We start from the raw sequence: 15321 nt of genomic DNA on the forward strand, positions 1-15321 counted from the left end.
TATTATTTTACCCACCCAGGGATTGCTTTTGGACATCCCAATTGTCTGGGTCTCCCAATAGAGCGACAAAGAAGAAGGGAATTTTGTTTACTTACCGTAAATTCCTTTTCTTCTAGCTCTAATTGGGAGACCCAGCTCCCGCCCCTGTTTTTTTGTATACACATGTTGTTCATGTTGAATGGTTTCAGTTCTCCGATATTCCTTCGGAATGAATTTGCTTAAACCAGTTTATTGGCTTTCCTCCTTCTTGCTTTGGCACTAAAACTGAGGAACCCGTGATCCCACGGGGGGTGTATAGCCAGAAGGGGAGGGGCCTTACACTTTTAAGTGTAATACTTTGTGTGGCCTCCGGAGGCAGTAGCTATACACCCAATTGTCTGGGTCTCCCAATTAGAGCTAGAAGAAAAGGAATTTACGGTAAGTAAACAAAATTCCCTTCTTTGTTCGCATTTTCCAGAAGATTTTGTGTCTTTTTTCGTGATTTTCTCGGCTTTATTTTCCTGTTCCTGTCGTCGTCTTTATTTGTTTGTTTGCTTTTATGGCGATGCTGAAGTCGGTTTCTCATTCGGGTTTTTTCTGTTCTTCTTTTTTTTTTTTTTTTTTTTTTACAGGTTTAACACAACAAAAATAAAAAATGAATAATCCCCTGCAATGTGGAGCCTGAATGTGAATACACTGAAAAGCACCAACAAAATTTATAAAACTGGCACAAAAATGGGCAACAAAGTGGCACCGAAGGGCGTTGTGGAAAGGGTTAAATGGCCTTGGATCACTGATCTATATAGGTAATTTGAGAATAGACTGAAATCAGAGAACAATAGCAGCTTTACCTTTGTGATTACTAATTAATGACACAAACCCATTTACATCAGCCGGAAGAGAACTTTACAGAAAACCAGTTACTCATTCACATCTGGGTGAATTGGCTATTTGCTCACTTTGGTGCCAGTTCTGATGCCCAGAACCCATTTGGGCCGGGCTGGAGTGACCTGAGTTAGATGCGAGACATCACTATATAATGGTGGTGTGAGATCAGTGCTCCAAAGTCGTTTAACCCTTTCAACTACGTTTTTCAGTGCCCACTTTCATGCCCAATTTATCCCAGTTTTATCATTTTTGTAGCTGCTGTTAAGTGTATTCACATCCGGGCTCCTCGCTGTATTGTACTTTATTATTGTGATTTTTTTTTTACGTTTGTTGTTAAACCTGTAAAAAGAAAAACAGAGAAAAAATCCAAATAAGAAATCAACCTCAGCCCCGAATAAGAAACCAACTTCAGCATCAAGTTTTTATTGCTGATGTTGAGCAAAACTGGTGGGAAATAAGGGAAATGTCTGTTATTACCACATATATTCCCTGCCCCCGCAGCGACTGACAGCCGCTCAGCATTAGAACCTGCTGTCAGTCAGTGCTGATAGCATGGTTTACTGAGTGGAGATTAAAACTGCATCGGTGCCACCCCTATGACTGAAAGCTGGATGCTGTCATAATATGTGTTGTTAGAGTTAAAGAAATTTGGGGATCTAAGTAACTTTAAGGTCAATTATGGAAAATCAGAAGCCTTGAATGTTCCTCTGAGCCCCACAGAGGTATCGATGGCCAAAACTAGCTTCCCATTTAAGTGGCAATCCAGGGCAATCCAATTTGCTAGGTATCTCCATCTCTGCTATTCTAGACTCCCTCTACTCCATGAACAATCAGGCACTTTTGTCACATACTGTAAGGGATCTTCTAGCATATCATAAAAAAATCATCTCTTAGTTCGGGCGTATTAACACATTCAAAATGGATATACTCCCTCGGTTCTTATATTTGTTCCAAGCATTCCCAATACTCCCTCTCACCAGTTTTTTTCCACACTTTAAAGTCCGCCCTGCATAAATTTATTATATGGGGACACTCTAGAGCCAGGATTAAGTATCAGATACTCACACGCCCTACCTCTAAAGGTGGCATGGGTCTCCCAGACTTCCATAGATATCATCTCTAGTGCATGTGTTTGACTGTCATTTCCATGCAGACACTAAAAAGTGGGCTGCCCTGGAACAGGGACGTACATCAATGCCCCTAAAATATATACCGAGGCTGGGGACATGGGACAGGGTGCACACAGGAATGGCAGATATCTTGACTAAAACCACATTGAAAGTTTGGGATGAAAGAGTTCCCTGGTTTGACCCTCTCTTCTGTTATCCCCAAATTTCTCCAACCCGGAATTTTCACCAGGCATCTCGCGAAACACATTCTTACGTTGGAATGTGGAGGATGACTGTCATATCTACGACATATTACAGAGAACTAATATTATGCCATATACTGATATGCAGAACTTAGAACCCCCCTCAGTCATTGTCGTGGATCGAATATAGACAGCTGTACTCCTTTGTTTGTGCTCAGTTGAAGGGGGTTTGCCCTCACCTAATTCTACACTTTCCTTTTTGAGAAATTATTCTTACAGGACACCATACCTCTCCATTTGATATCACTTATCTATAAATTATTGGGTCAAGGTACACCTTCTGCGCACATGGATCTGAGTTTGATTACTATCTGGGAAGCAGAGCTGCGGACATGTTTTACAGATGAGGAAAAACAGAAAGTGTATATATTTACGCAGAAGATGCCCACAGCTGGATACACGAAAGAAAAAAACTATAAGATTCTAACCAGGTGGTACCAATATCCGGTAATGCTTCACAGGATTTTCCCTTTGGTGTCCAAAATGTGTTGGCGTTGTGGAACAGACCGTGGAACCATGACACATGTATGGTGGGATTGTTCTAAACTTCAGCCGTTTTGGGAGGCGGTTATACAGCCGTACTTCTAATTACCGGAGAGGTTAGTGATCCCTTCTCTTCAGATATCTCTAGTATCGATACTTCCTGGCTCTATTAGATCTCAGAAGTGTGATTTGCTGTGGTTTTGCCTAACGGCCGCACAGTGGGTGATACCTAGGCATTGGCGATCATCAGGGGTTCCATCCCTGAGGGAATGGCAACAGGAACTAGCTTTTATTTATCACATGGAGGATTTGTCAGCTGAGGTAGAGGGGGACAATGAGAGATTTTAGAAGATGTGGCAGCCTTGGATCCTCTTCAAGGACACTAGCGATTACCGGCATCTCTTTGGCCCGTGAGTTGGATCCAGTTATTCTCAAGATCGATCCTTTATCTCACAATATCCGACATTTCCCTCCTTTGTTTCCCTTTCTTACCTCCCCTTTTTGATGTTCCTTATGCCTGTTTTGTCCTGAGGAAGGGAGCAGAGACTCCTGAAACGCGTAGACCTGGAATAAAGTGACATTAATCTCAGAACGTTCATCAGTGGTCATTGGCGCGGTATGAAAAGCCCGTCTCTATTTTCTCTCTGCCTTATGTAGAGAAGCACAGATTTCTTCTCCGTTGCTACATGATTACGTATAGATGCACTGCTATGTAATGACATTATAGAACATCACTGCAGAGTAGGAGTTAGATGGCCCGGACATTAAAATTCTACGAGCTTTGAAACCAGTAAGGAATATATGATCTTTTTTATTTACAGAATTTTTCTAGATTAGGAGTGAAATATAATGTGGGCACATTTTGTAATCGGGTTAATTTTCACTATTTTGCTGCCTTAAAACAAGAAATAGGTGGTAAATTGTGCATGGGACCCCGCTACGGTCACACTTGTCTCCATGATCTGATTTCCGTACAAGCGCTCTCACTGTGCCGTATCACTACAGTCTTGAGATGGTGAAACCGATTCTCAGGACCCTGATGCAGAGGCCAGGTCAGTAGTCCATGGGGGCTGAACAGGAGCCATGGGAATTTTTTTTATTCTTAAAATAAACTACAAAACAAAATTAGACAGGCCCCATATGAATCAATGCTGGGCCCCTCTGCTTCTGTTAGAAACAAGAATACCTAATTCCATTGCTCTGTTCGTAACCAAAAACTGGGACATTTTTTGTTTTTACTCTTTTGTATTTTCCTACTCTTATTCCTGGAGTAATAATTGCTTTTATTTTTTCGCCAACTTTGCCATATGAAGGATTTTTTTTTTTTTTAAATGACTCATAGTTTTTCATTTTACATTGAAATCTACTGGAAATTAAGTAAATTCAAAATCCGATGAAATGGTGAATAAATAGTGGGTGCACACTACATCCGATTTCGCTGTTGTTACCCCCAGTGTGAGACGATCAAACACTGCAAGCGCCTGACACTGGGCTGAGCACCGAGAGTACCCGAGCACATCGATACTCGCGAGATTGGATTGCATACGTAAAGCATCCGATCTCCGCACCTTATTGGAAAAGTCTGAGCTTGTACCGAACACTGAACTTCACGTTCACTCATCTCTAGTGGTGAATAAAAATCACTTTTGTAAAATAAAATCAGTTTGTGTCGCCATTTTCCAACACCGGTAACATTATTATTTTTGCGTCGATGGAGTTGAGTGAGGACTTGTTTTTTTTTCTTGATGAGCCGACATTTTCATTGATCCCATTCTAGGTGCAATATGGATAATTCATCACTTTTCATTGTATTTATATTGCTATAAAAATAATGTGCTACTTGTATCGGTCGGTTTTATTACTTACATAGCACATTTCATGTTGATATTTTTTCCTACCTAAGTGATATCTCACCTCCCTTATTATCTGCAGTATTTTATATATCATCTCCTTCACATTCAGGTCCTTATAATATCGGATCCTCTCTGTGGAGATCTTCTATATGAGAGAATTTTCCTGATTGCCCCGTGAAGGATGGTTATGGACAGGGACAAGATGGCGGAGAGGATATTACACCTCACCCTAGAGATCCTCTTCCGGCTTACTGGAGAGGTGAGAGATTCTGATGACGTCACATTACATCATTCTTATCTATGGGAATAACAGATGGACAGAACTGGAGAGGTGAGGACTCTGGAAATGTCTGGAGTGAGATTTATTACTGTGTCTCTCCATAACCAGGATTACACAGTAGTGAAGAAGACCTCTAGTGAGCGATGTCAGGCCCCTGTGTCTGAGGGATGGGGAAGACCCCTGAGCCCAATCACGGGGCCTCCACCTCACCCCCTGATACATGAGGGCATCAATGACCAGAAGATCCTAGCGCTCATCTACAAGATGATGGAGCTGCTGACTGGAGAGGTGACACTGCTGGGAATGCTGGGACATTATACAGTAACGCTATGAAGGGATCGGGGGGTGACGGTATCATTGTATATTTCAGGTTCCTATAAGGTGTCAGGACGTCACCGTCTATTTCTCCATGGAGGAGTGGGAGTATTTAGAAGGACACAAAGATCTGTACAAGGACGTCATGATGGAGGTTCCCAAGACCCTCACATCACCAGGTAATAGACAGGACTAAATACACACGGCCTATAATTATCTGTATGTAAGGAATGAATTCAGTCCCTGTATGTGTCTCCTCCAGTTCTATCTAGTAAGAGGACAACACCAGAGAGATGTCCCCGTCCTCTTCTCCCACAGGACTGTAAACAAGAAGATCCCGATGTTCCTCAGGATCATCAGGTAGATGTAGAGAAGGTGCCATGAAATCTCCCTATGATGTGTAGACGGCTGTGAAGGTCTTATGCTCAGTCTTGTTTTATCCACCAGTGTTATGTTTTATACTTGTGTAATGAGATTGGTGGAGATGGCAGTGTAGCACCCCGGGAACGAGGGGTTTTCACCGACACATCGCCGAGCCAGGGGTGCGGATCCTCTGCATCGTCACGGGCCAACCTGGCCCAGTTTCGTGATCCTGAGACGTACAGGAAGGGAGGGAAGGCGGTGGACGAGTTGGTAGGATGGAGGGAGAGGGCAGTGAGGAAACTCTTTTTAGATCGTGACGCCACCTCTGGTACGTGGCCCCATGGATGGGCCGCTGCTACGCTTGCGGGTGCTGCTCTCCGGGGCTGATGATGAAGGTCACAATCGGGATGCTGTTGCTACCCACAGGCGGAGCGGGGTTACCTCAGGGAGGATGACTGAAGACGGACGGGGGTGATGGTGGTCCCCGTTGGTGCCGCAGCGTTGGGCAACAGCGCCGGTAAAGATGAGGCAGAGACAGGGGCTGCGGTTCCAGGTCTTTTTACTCACTGGTAGTTCAGGCGCTGCCCCAGAGTACCGCTCTCCACAACGATGGACTGCAGCTGATACTGATTCCTTGGAAGGTCAGATCTGGTGTGTGTCAGTCTATGAGCCCTTCCTCCTTTGTTGCGCTAAGTATCGGATCTCGTGGCATGAAGCACATGGGGATCTCGGTGTCAGTAAAGTGTACCGTTCTGTATGCTGATAGCGCGATTCCGATGTGGGGCTGGTCCAAGACCTCAGCCCCAGATCCTATATGCTATTTGGCTGCAGACTCGGTGGGAAAGGTCCGGTGACTCTTCTAGCCATTCCTCCGACCCTTGCAGAGTTGGTAGACAACGTGAAGTATGCCTGCCCTAGGGTTCTGTACCCCGACAGTACTGGTTCTGTGGAAGCAGCCACCTGCTTCTCCCCAGCGACCGTGTTCAAACACCTTGGCCCACAGAGCTGTTTCGCGGCATGTCTGCCTTGCTCTGTGTCTAGAGCTGTTCTCTCCTTTTGTAGTTAAGTTGTGTGTTCCAAGCTGTTGCCCCCAGCCACTGCATCGGCTGGTTCACTACTCTCACTAGGTCATCCTGCTCTTCCCACTGTGTGCTCCTGACTCCCCCTGGTGGTTGCTTCTCCCTGACCCTGAGTCCCCGATTCCAGTAGATCAGGGAGCCCCTGATGCGGTGGCATCCTGTAAACCCACCGCTGTAGTGACCCCCTACTGTGACCCGAACCTGGCACGGTCCCCATTGAGGAGGGCAACCCACTGTAACTGTGTGTATGTGTGTTGGTGGAAATGGTACCGACCCACCCTAATTGAGGTGCAGTACCCTGTGGCACCTGAAGCCTCAGGGGCTACCACAGCAGGATTAGAGCTGATCATAGATGTGACTTCTCCATCTGTCTGTGACTTTTGGATCACATTTATCCCGTTCTCTACACTGAACACTTACATCAGGGTTTCGACACTAGGTTATCAGACAGAGAGAGGTCACCCCTATCCCATGGGTCAGAAGGTCACAGCGCAAGCCAGCACTAGTTGGATCTGCTTTGCCTTCCACTTAGCTGTGCATACTATCCTCGTGATGGCGCTGCTAGGGTTAAGCAGACCCTTGTGTCTTTCTTGGTTTACCATCCTGAGTTGTCTCAGCTGTTCTGATTTTTGTACTCCCCTCTGGTATAAGTTCTCGCCACTTTACCTCAGTAGTTGCCAGGGATAACTTGCTTTTCCATGGTGTTGGCATGGAGGTGAGAGCCATGGAAAGAGAAATTGTTTTGAATTTGATCCGGGAGATTGCTGCCTGGAAGTTTTCTTTGGTGTCTTCCTATTGATCATCTCCCTTTTTATTCATTTCTCTTCCATCCCCCTTTTTTACCACTTGCTGTTTGGAAATGCAGTTTCTTTTTCCTTTGTCTGTCGTTTTCCTTTTGTGTCATTATCATAAAGCAGGACTAGTGTTCCTCCTGCCCTGCTCACTAGACATGGTTGTGATTAGGGTAAGACAGGGGTAGACACGTGATTGCGGCACAAGGGGACAGAACCTGTCTTGGGACATCGGGGAGCTCAGGGTTGCTCAGGGTAAGTGACAGGGTTTATCCTTCCTGTTCTTCCCTAGATGCAGTGGTTCCCACTCCATCTTTCTCATGATACACCGCTCAGCCTCTTGGTGAATCACAACAACCAGGAACTGCCCTGTATTGGTAACTGGTGCCTACTGTCAGCAAAGTCCAACCTCAGAGGCTCTGGTGAAGACTGGGTAGGCACTTAATCATGCCCCCCTGGATAAGCCTGATTCAGGGCGCAGTGAGGTTACGCCCTTCTCCTCAACCTATTAGCATGACAGGTTTACATGTAATTCTTCAAATGACTTGATTCAGATGAAAAGCTCAAAGGATCCATTCACTGTAATAAGGCAGCAGAGTTAGTCTGGACTCCTCATTGCAACGCGTCAGTCATCCCTATCTAGTGACCGGTTATCTCCAGTAATTGTTACATTGGATTCTTTATGATGTTACATCGTCATCTTCTCCCCATTCAGGTCCCAACAATATCGGATCCTCTCAGTCGAGATCTTCTATATAAGAGAATTTTCCTGACTGACCCATCAAGGATGGCTATGGACAGGGACAAGATGGCGGAGAGGATATTACACCTCACCCTAGAGATCCTCTTCCGGCTTACTGGAGAGGTGAGAGATTCTGATGACGTCACATTACATCATTCTTATCTATGGGAATAACAGATGGACAGAACTGGAGAGGTGAGGACTCTGGAAATGTCTGGAGTGAGATTTATTACTGTGTCTCTCCATAACCAGGATTACACAGTAGTGAAGAAGACCTCTAGTGAGCGCTGTCAGGCCCCTGTGTCTGAGGGATGGGGAAGACCCCTGAGCCCTATCACGGGGCCTCCACCTCACCCCCCGATACATGAGGACATCAATGACCAGAAGATCCTAGAACTCACCTACAAGATGATTGAGCTGCTGACTGGAGAGGTGACACTGCTGGGAATGCTGGGACATTATACAGTAATGCTATGAAGGGATCGGGGGGTGACGGTATCATTGTATGTGTCAGGTTCCTATAAGGTGTCAGGACGTCACCGTCTATTTCTCCATGGAGGAGTGGGAGTATTTAGAAGGACACAAAGATCTGTACAAGGACGTCATGATGGAGGTTCCCCAGCCCCTCACATCACCAGGTAATAGACAGGACTAAATACACACGGCCTATAATTATCTGTGTGTAAGGAATGAATTCAGTCCCTGTATGTGTCTCCTCCAGGTCTATCCAGTAAGAGGACAACACCAGAGAGATGTCCCCATCCTCTTCTCTCACAAGACTATAAACAAGAAGATCCCGATGTTCCTCAGGATGTGTTTCCTCCCGCTCTATCCAGTAAGAGATATCTACTCATGTACTTTCTGCACTAATCTTGTCTTTACATTTTTAGGTTTTCTGCTCTGTTTTTTTCAGCTGTATTTTCTTTGCTTCTGCTTCTTCTGCTGTTTGTTTCTAGTGCCTTCTCTATGTCATTATGGAGGCAACTCAAAGACCTGAAAAGGGTTTATGAATACCCTGTTTCCCTGAAAATAAGACCTACCCCGCAAATAAGCCCAAACATGATTTTATGGGATTTATGGAGAATGCTTGAAATATAAGCTCTACTCCAAAATTAAGTCCTATTTACAGTCAGGGCCAGCGTTGGAAGGAGTCAAAATGCGCAATTTTTCAGATTTCCCAGTTTCTCAGGGACCCTATCAGTTGTATTCTAAGGTTGATTTTTTTAACCCTGGGCGATTTTCCGTTTTTTTGTGGGGTTTTTTGCTCCACTTCTTTCGAGAGCCATAACTTTTTTTTATTTTTCCGTCAATCTTTCTACATAAGAGATTATTTTTTATGTAGTTTTAAATGAAACCATAAGTTTTACCATATAGTGTATTGGAAAAATATCAAGTGCGGATAAACTGCAAAAAAAAGGGCAATCGCACAATAATTTTTGGGATATTTTATTCACCATGTTCACTATACGGTAAAACTGATATGTCTGTGTGATGTCTCAGGTCGGTACGAGTTTGTAGACACCAAATATGTATAGGTTTACTTTTATCTTAGGGGTTAAAAAATGTGTTTGCCGCTATGCTGTTTACCAATCAGATTGATTGATTTTATAGTTTGATAGATCCGGCGTTTCTGATTGTGGCAATATTAAATATTATATATTTTTTATTTTTTTAATTCTTTAGTTTTCAATGGACCGAATGTAGGGTGATTTGAATTTTTAAGTTTTTTTTTAATTTTTTTTAAAAACTTTTTTTTTTTTACTTTTATTTTTTGTATTTTACTAGCCTCTTGGGGGACTATAACGATCAGCTGTCTGATCACTCTTCCATTTCTCCAGATGACAGCTACACAGCTGAGATCTGGAGAAATGCTACTTTACTCTCACACACGTCTGTCTGCCGGCAGTGAGAGAAAGTAACTCATGATAGCTACAGGCAGGGCTGGATCATAGGCAGGGCAGGCAGGGCTCCAGCCCCGGCACCCCACCACAAGAGCTTCTAAGGGGGTCCCCACCACCAGGGCCGCCATAAGTTTATTAAGCCCTGGCCAGCCCCTCTTCACCGAGCGCACGGGCGGCACTGCACCTTAATCTTCCTGTCTGACCGCTTCAGACGTGGCTACGCAGCACGCTGTGCGTGTTCAGGTCCTGGCAAATCATGTGAAGAGGATCCCGGCGTCTTCTCTGCTGTCCAGATAGGACCTGCAGAGCTCAGTGCAGGTCCACACTCTCCTCCTCCTGTGCTGTGATTCATGGCTTCTTTACTCGACATGGAGCTCCTGGCCAGTCAAAGGCTGGTAAGATCGATGTGTGATGACAGCTGGTGAGAGGAGTCCGGGTCTGCTATACTGTGCACTGTGGTGGTCTGGATGGAGGGCTAAAACAGGGTCTGTACCTTGGTATGTTATTAGAGGCTGAGGGGCTGTGTATATTATTAGAAGGTGGGGGGGTGTTTGAGCTGTGTGTAGTCGACCAAATCTGTGTGTGCACATACAGTATCTCAACTGCCCCCAGCACAAGCTACAACCCTTGTATAAAAAGGAGATAATTAAAACAATGTGTAAGAGCAGCAGAGCTGTGTGTGTGCACAGAGCTGTGTGTGTGCACAGAGCTGTGTGTGTGCAACAGAGCTGTGTGTGTGCAACAGAGCTGTGTGTGTGCAACAGAGCTGTGTGAATACGTACTCTTTGGGCAGCAAAGTTGTGTGTGTGTGTGTATACAGTAGTACTTTGTGTATTGCAGTGTTGTGTGTGCATGAAGGCAGCAGAGCTGTGTATTTTTCTGTCTGTACATAGGCAGCAGAGCTGTGTCTATACAGTATTTATTCTTTGGGCAGCAGAGTTCTGTTTGTGTATGTATATACCAGTGCTTTGTGTGTAGTAGTGCAGTGTGCATGAAGGCAGCAGAGCTGTGTGTGCTGCTGTGTCTGTACATCTGCAGCAGAGATGTGTGCAACAGTGCTATCAGGATGTGTGTGTGTGTGTGCGTGTGTGTGTGTGTGTGTATGTGAAGCAGAGCTGTGTGACTGTGTATGTATGCATCAGAGTTGTGCGTGCTCGTGCGTCCAGAACCATCTGTGCTGCCCCCCCAGAACTGCATGGGCCCCCCAGAGAGCTATGCCACCCATCCCAGTAATGTGTATGCCCCCAGAGCTGTTTGCCACTCTAGTAACATCTATGCCCCCCTAGTAATGTTTATGCCCCCAGCCCCTCCTGTAATGTATATATTGTAGCCCTCAGCCCCTCCTGTGATGTATATACAGCAGTGCAGTGTCAGTGTGCAGCCATGTCTGATAGTGATGGCCACCAATCAGTGCGGCACAGCCACATACCCTGGATGAGCTGGACGGAAACAAGCAGGGAGGTGAGTGAGGCTGCTGGTGACTTCCCCATATTAATACCTCTAATGCGTCTGTTTCTGTATGTATGATGTATGTATCTATGTATGTCAGTGTATATGATTGTAGACAATCAATTGAAGGTGGATCCCGGCACAAAACGTCCAAAAAATGGTCAGAAGTATAAATATAACTTCACATTTATTCAGAAAATAAAAGCAGTATAAAATAAGCTCCTCCGATCAACGCGTTTCAGATGCGATCGTCCTTAGTCATGATCATGAATCATTTTCTTGTCATGATTCATGACGAAGGACGATTGCGTCTGAAACACATTGATCGGAGGAGCTTATTTTATACTGCTTTTATTTTCTGAATAAATGTGACGTTTTATTCATACTTCTGACCATTTTTTGGACGTTTTGTGCCGGGATCCGCCTTCAATTGATTGTCTTCAGCCTTCCTTGTCCAGCGAGCACCGTTCGGATTCTCCTCTAAGAATTTCCCCTGTTGTGGTGAGCTGATACACACTTTTTTCTTGGTGTATATGACTGTGTATATATTATGTCTGTTTATATGTATCTTTGTGAATTTGTCTTCAAATATGTATATGTACGTATGCCTGTATGTGTATGTGTATGTATCTGTATGTGCGTGTCTGCATGTGGATGGGGTGACTGAGACTTTTTCACCCGGGGCCCACAAAAATCTGGAGCCGTCCCTGGTTGTCTTAACATAGGGATCAATAAAAAAAATGTGAATAACTCTACTTTCTGTGTATAAGTGGACGGCTTTGAGTTCTCCTGGACTGTATCTGCATTGTAGTTCTGTAAATCTGAAAGTGGCAGAACAACAATTTACCTCTAATGCTACAATTCGTGCTCTACTGTTATGGCTAAAAATGTTAACGTTATTGGGCCCCCACCAGATTTTCCGCCCAGGGGTCCCCACCAACCTTCATCTAGCCCTGGCTACAGGAGTCATCACATGACCCTGTGCTATCATGGCAACCATCGGAAGTCACGTGATCACATCACATTTCTTCTGATGGCACTGGGTAAGTTATGCTTATGTTGGCGCGCTGTTACATCTCGCTGTCAGATTTTGACACCGAGATGTAAGGGGTTAATAGGCGCGGGTGGAACGCGATTCCACTCACGTTTGGCAGGCACACATCAGCTGTTGAAATCAGCTGATATGTGCGTGGATCGCCGAGAACTTTCCACGGCAGGCTGCGGGGATTAACCTCACACGATCCATGATGTACCAGTACGTCTTCTGTCATGAAGAGGTTAAGGACCTTTTGATGACTTCAAAGTCATGTGACATGAGGTAACTAAAGGTCTCTTAATTGCAGGAGTCTAAACTGAACAGGACACAGGCTGGCATGCAGGACTGGTATTAGGGGAAAAGGAGAGCAAACTGGGCAATTTCACAGGGCCCTTATTCTCCTAGGGGCCCAGGGTTTATATGCCAATTATAGGACTGCTTAAGGAACCTTTTGACATCACGTCATGTGACCAAAGGTCTCTTAATTGCAGGAGTTAAAGCTGAAGAGGAGAAAGGCTGGTGTGTGTGTGTGTGTGTGTGTGTGTGTGTGTTTGTGTGTTTTTAACCAGCTTTGCCAAAATGGGGGCAGAGTTCCAGCCGCACACTGAAATGTAATAGTTTTCATCTACTAAAGAAGATGTAATAAAATTCTTGCTTTAGAGAATGTGAGCTACTGGCAAACTACCCTGGAAGGAATGGAGACCCCTACAGAAGGAGATTTTACACCTAGACCCTGATTCATGAGAGCATTTATGGCAGAATTCTGGCATAAATCACTTCAAACGTTCTCAAAAGAGTTTGTGCAACACAGAGTTGTGAAAACAATTGTGACTTTTGGAGGTTTCACGCCAAATTTAACCAGCTTTACCAAAATGGGCAGAGCTTGGCCAGAAGAAGGGTGTGATGCCACCGCTTCTCTAATTGATAACAAACTGTGGCGTTCCCTATGCCAGAAATCTCACTCCAGTCCCTGACATCATTTTTCAGTGTCCATCGCCGGTCTTGACAAATTGGAGTCGTACTGTTTATCTGCAGAAACCGCAAGACCCTGCTACCTGCTTTGGTTACAAAGCCTCAGGATAGGCCATCAACGTTACAGTCTCGGACAACCCCGTTATACATCCGGCATATGTCCCTAACTATTTTATTTTCGTCTTTGAAAAAAAAACCTCTTTGAAATTGTCCATGTTGTGGATCAATGTAACAAGGAGATTTTAGTAGGTTTTGACAACTTTCATGGTGGCGTCAGGATCTGTGGAAATGATAGATTCTGGTACTCTGCATGTTTTCTTCTCTGATGTCTGTGAGCAGCGCAGGGAGACGCAGGCTTTAAACTACAGGCTTGGGCAGGCTAGCAAGAGTTATTCTCTGCTGGGCTGCTTGCTAATGTCTGTGATCACATGCTGTGGAGGAGAAAGTATGGGTCTCTCCCCTTCTGTATATGCTGGCTGGACTATTTAATTAATGCCAGCTATTGTTTACCTATATTGGTCTGGTGAGGTGTTGTGATCCAGAATTATCGGTACTTGTTGTGCATTATTACTGTGAACTGTTGTGTTGTTAACCTTTGTTGTCTTTTTTTGTTGCTGCTTTCCTGCTATTGCTTTTCTCCTGAGTGTCTCACTGTTTATTTCTATAAGCTTGCAATGTGTCCCTACTGTCTTAATCTGTGTTTCCCATCTATTTTAATCTTTTTTTCCATCCTATTCCTGCCCCTTCCTTCCCTGGGGGGATAACAGATTAGATCTTGTCAAGAGAATAGTAAGGCACGAGACTCCGGCATCTCCATCTTCAGGGGTAATCCACAGGTTAGGAATAACTTAGGGTTCCCCAGTGTGAGGGACAGTATAGGAGCCCCTGTCCCTCATTATCATCTTGCAGTCACATTGTCACAATCAATCAGATTATTTACTGCAGCACATTCCAGAGAACTGGTGTTAGGAATGGGAGATCCGAATTAACGAAGATGTAAGTGTTAGGCCATGTACCCACGGGACAACGAACCTGCGGAATTTTCCGCAGGTATGTCCACAGGTTTACCGCAGCTGCTCCCCGGAATCTACAGCTATCCATTGCTGTGGGATTAAAGCATTTTTGTTGCGGTAAACCTGCGGGACAAGTGCGGAAATACCTGCGGAAGTCCCGCCCTCTATCTCCATAGCGAAAAGGCAGCACATCCGCAGATATTTCCGCATGAATAATTGACATGCAGTTACCTGCGGCTGCGGCATATTCTGTAGCCGCACATACCGCAGCATTGATACAGCACTCCCCAAATCCCATAGGATAACATGGGGAGTGTCTGTACTTGCATAAACCTGCAAATTTATCTGGAAAATCCAGATAAATCCGCGGGTTGTCCGCAGCAAATTCCGCGGGTATGTTGTCCCGTGGGCCCATAGCCTTAAGGGCGCTTTACACGCTACAATATATCTTACGATGTGTTGGCGCGGTCACGTTGTAAGTGACGCACATCCGGCATCGTAAGTAACATTGTAGCATGTAACATCTACGTGCGATTGCGATTGAACGGTAAAACGTTCATCGCATGCACGTCGTTCATTTTCTAAAAATTGAACGTCAGGTTGTTCATCGTACCCGGGGTAGCACACATCGCAGTGTTTGACACCCCGGGAACGATGAACAGATCTTACCTATGTCCTGCGGCTCCCGCCGGCAATGCGGAAGGAAGGAGGTGGGCGGGATGTTTACGTCCCGCTCATCTCCGCCCCTCCGCTTCTATTGGCTGGCTGCTGCGTGACGTCTATGTGACGCCGAACGTCCCTCCCA

General features: G+C 45.1%; 1 protein-coding gene across 1 annotated transcript in view; it reads left to right on the plus strand.

Annotated features, from left to right (window-relative positions):
- Positions 1–9015, plus strand: part of LOC142273627 (uncharacterized) — a 49301-nt gene extending 40286 nt beyond the window's left edge. Inside the window, exons 3-10 of the mRNA XM_075332541.1 lie at positions 4685–4834; positions 4964–5143; positions 5226–5349; positions 5433–5530; positions 8119–8268; positions 8398–8577; positions 8660–8783; positions 8867–9015. Of these exons, the coding sequence (XP_075188656.1) occupies positions 4757–4834; positions 4964–5143; positions 5226–5349; positions 5433–5530; positions 8119–8268; positions 8398–8577; positions 8660–8783; positions 8867–9015 (1083 nt within the window). The 5' untranslated portion in view covers positions 4685–4756. The remainder of the gene's footprint in view (positions 1–4684; positions 4835–4963; positions 5144–5225; positions 5350–5432; positions 5531–8118; positions 8269–8397; positions 8578–8659; positions 8784–8866) is intronic.
- Positions 9016–15321: the final 6306 nt, after the last annotated feature.

The sequence above is a fragment of the Anomaloglossus baeobatrachus genome, unplaced genomic scaffold (assembly GCF_048569485.1).
Source record: "Anomaloglossus baeobatrachus isolate aAnoBae1 unplaced genomic scaffold, aAnoBae1.hap1 Scaffold_365, whole genome shotgun sequence".
In the NCBI taxonomy this organism is placed as follows: domain Eukaryota; kingdom Metazoa; phylum Chordata; class Amphibia; order Anura; family Aromobatidae; genus Anomaloglossus; species Anomaloglossus baeobatrachus.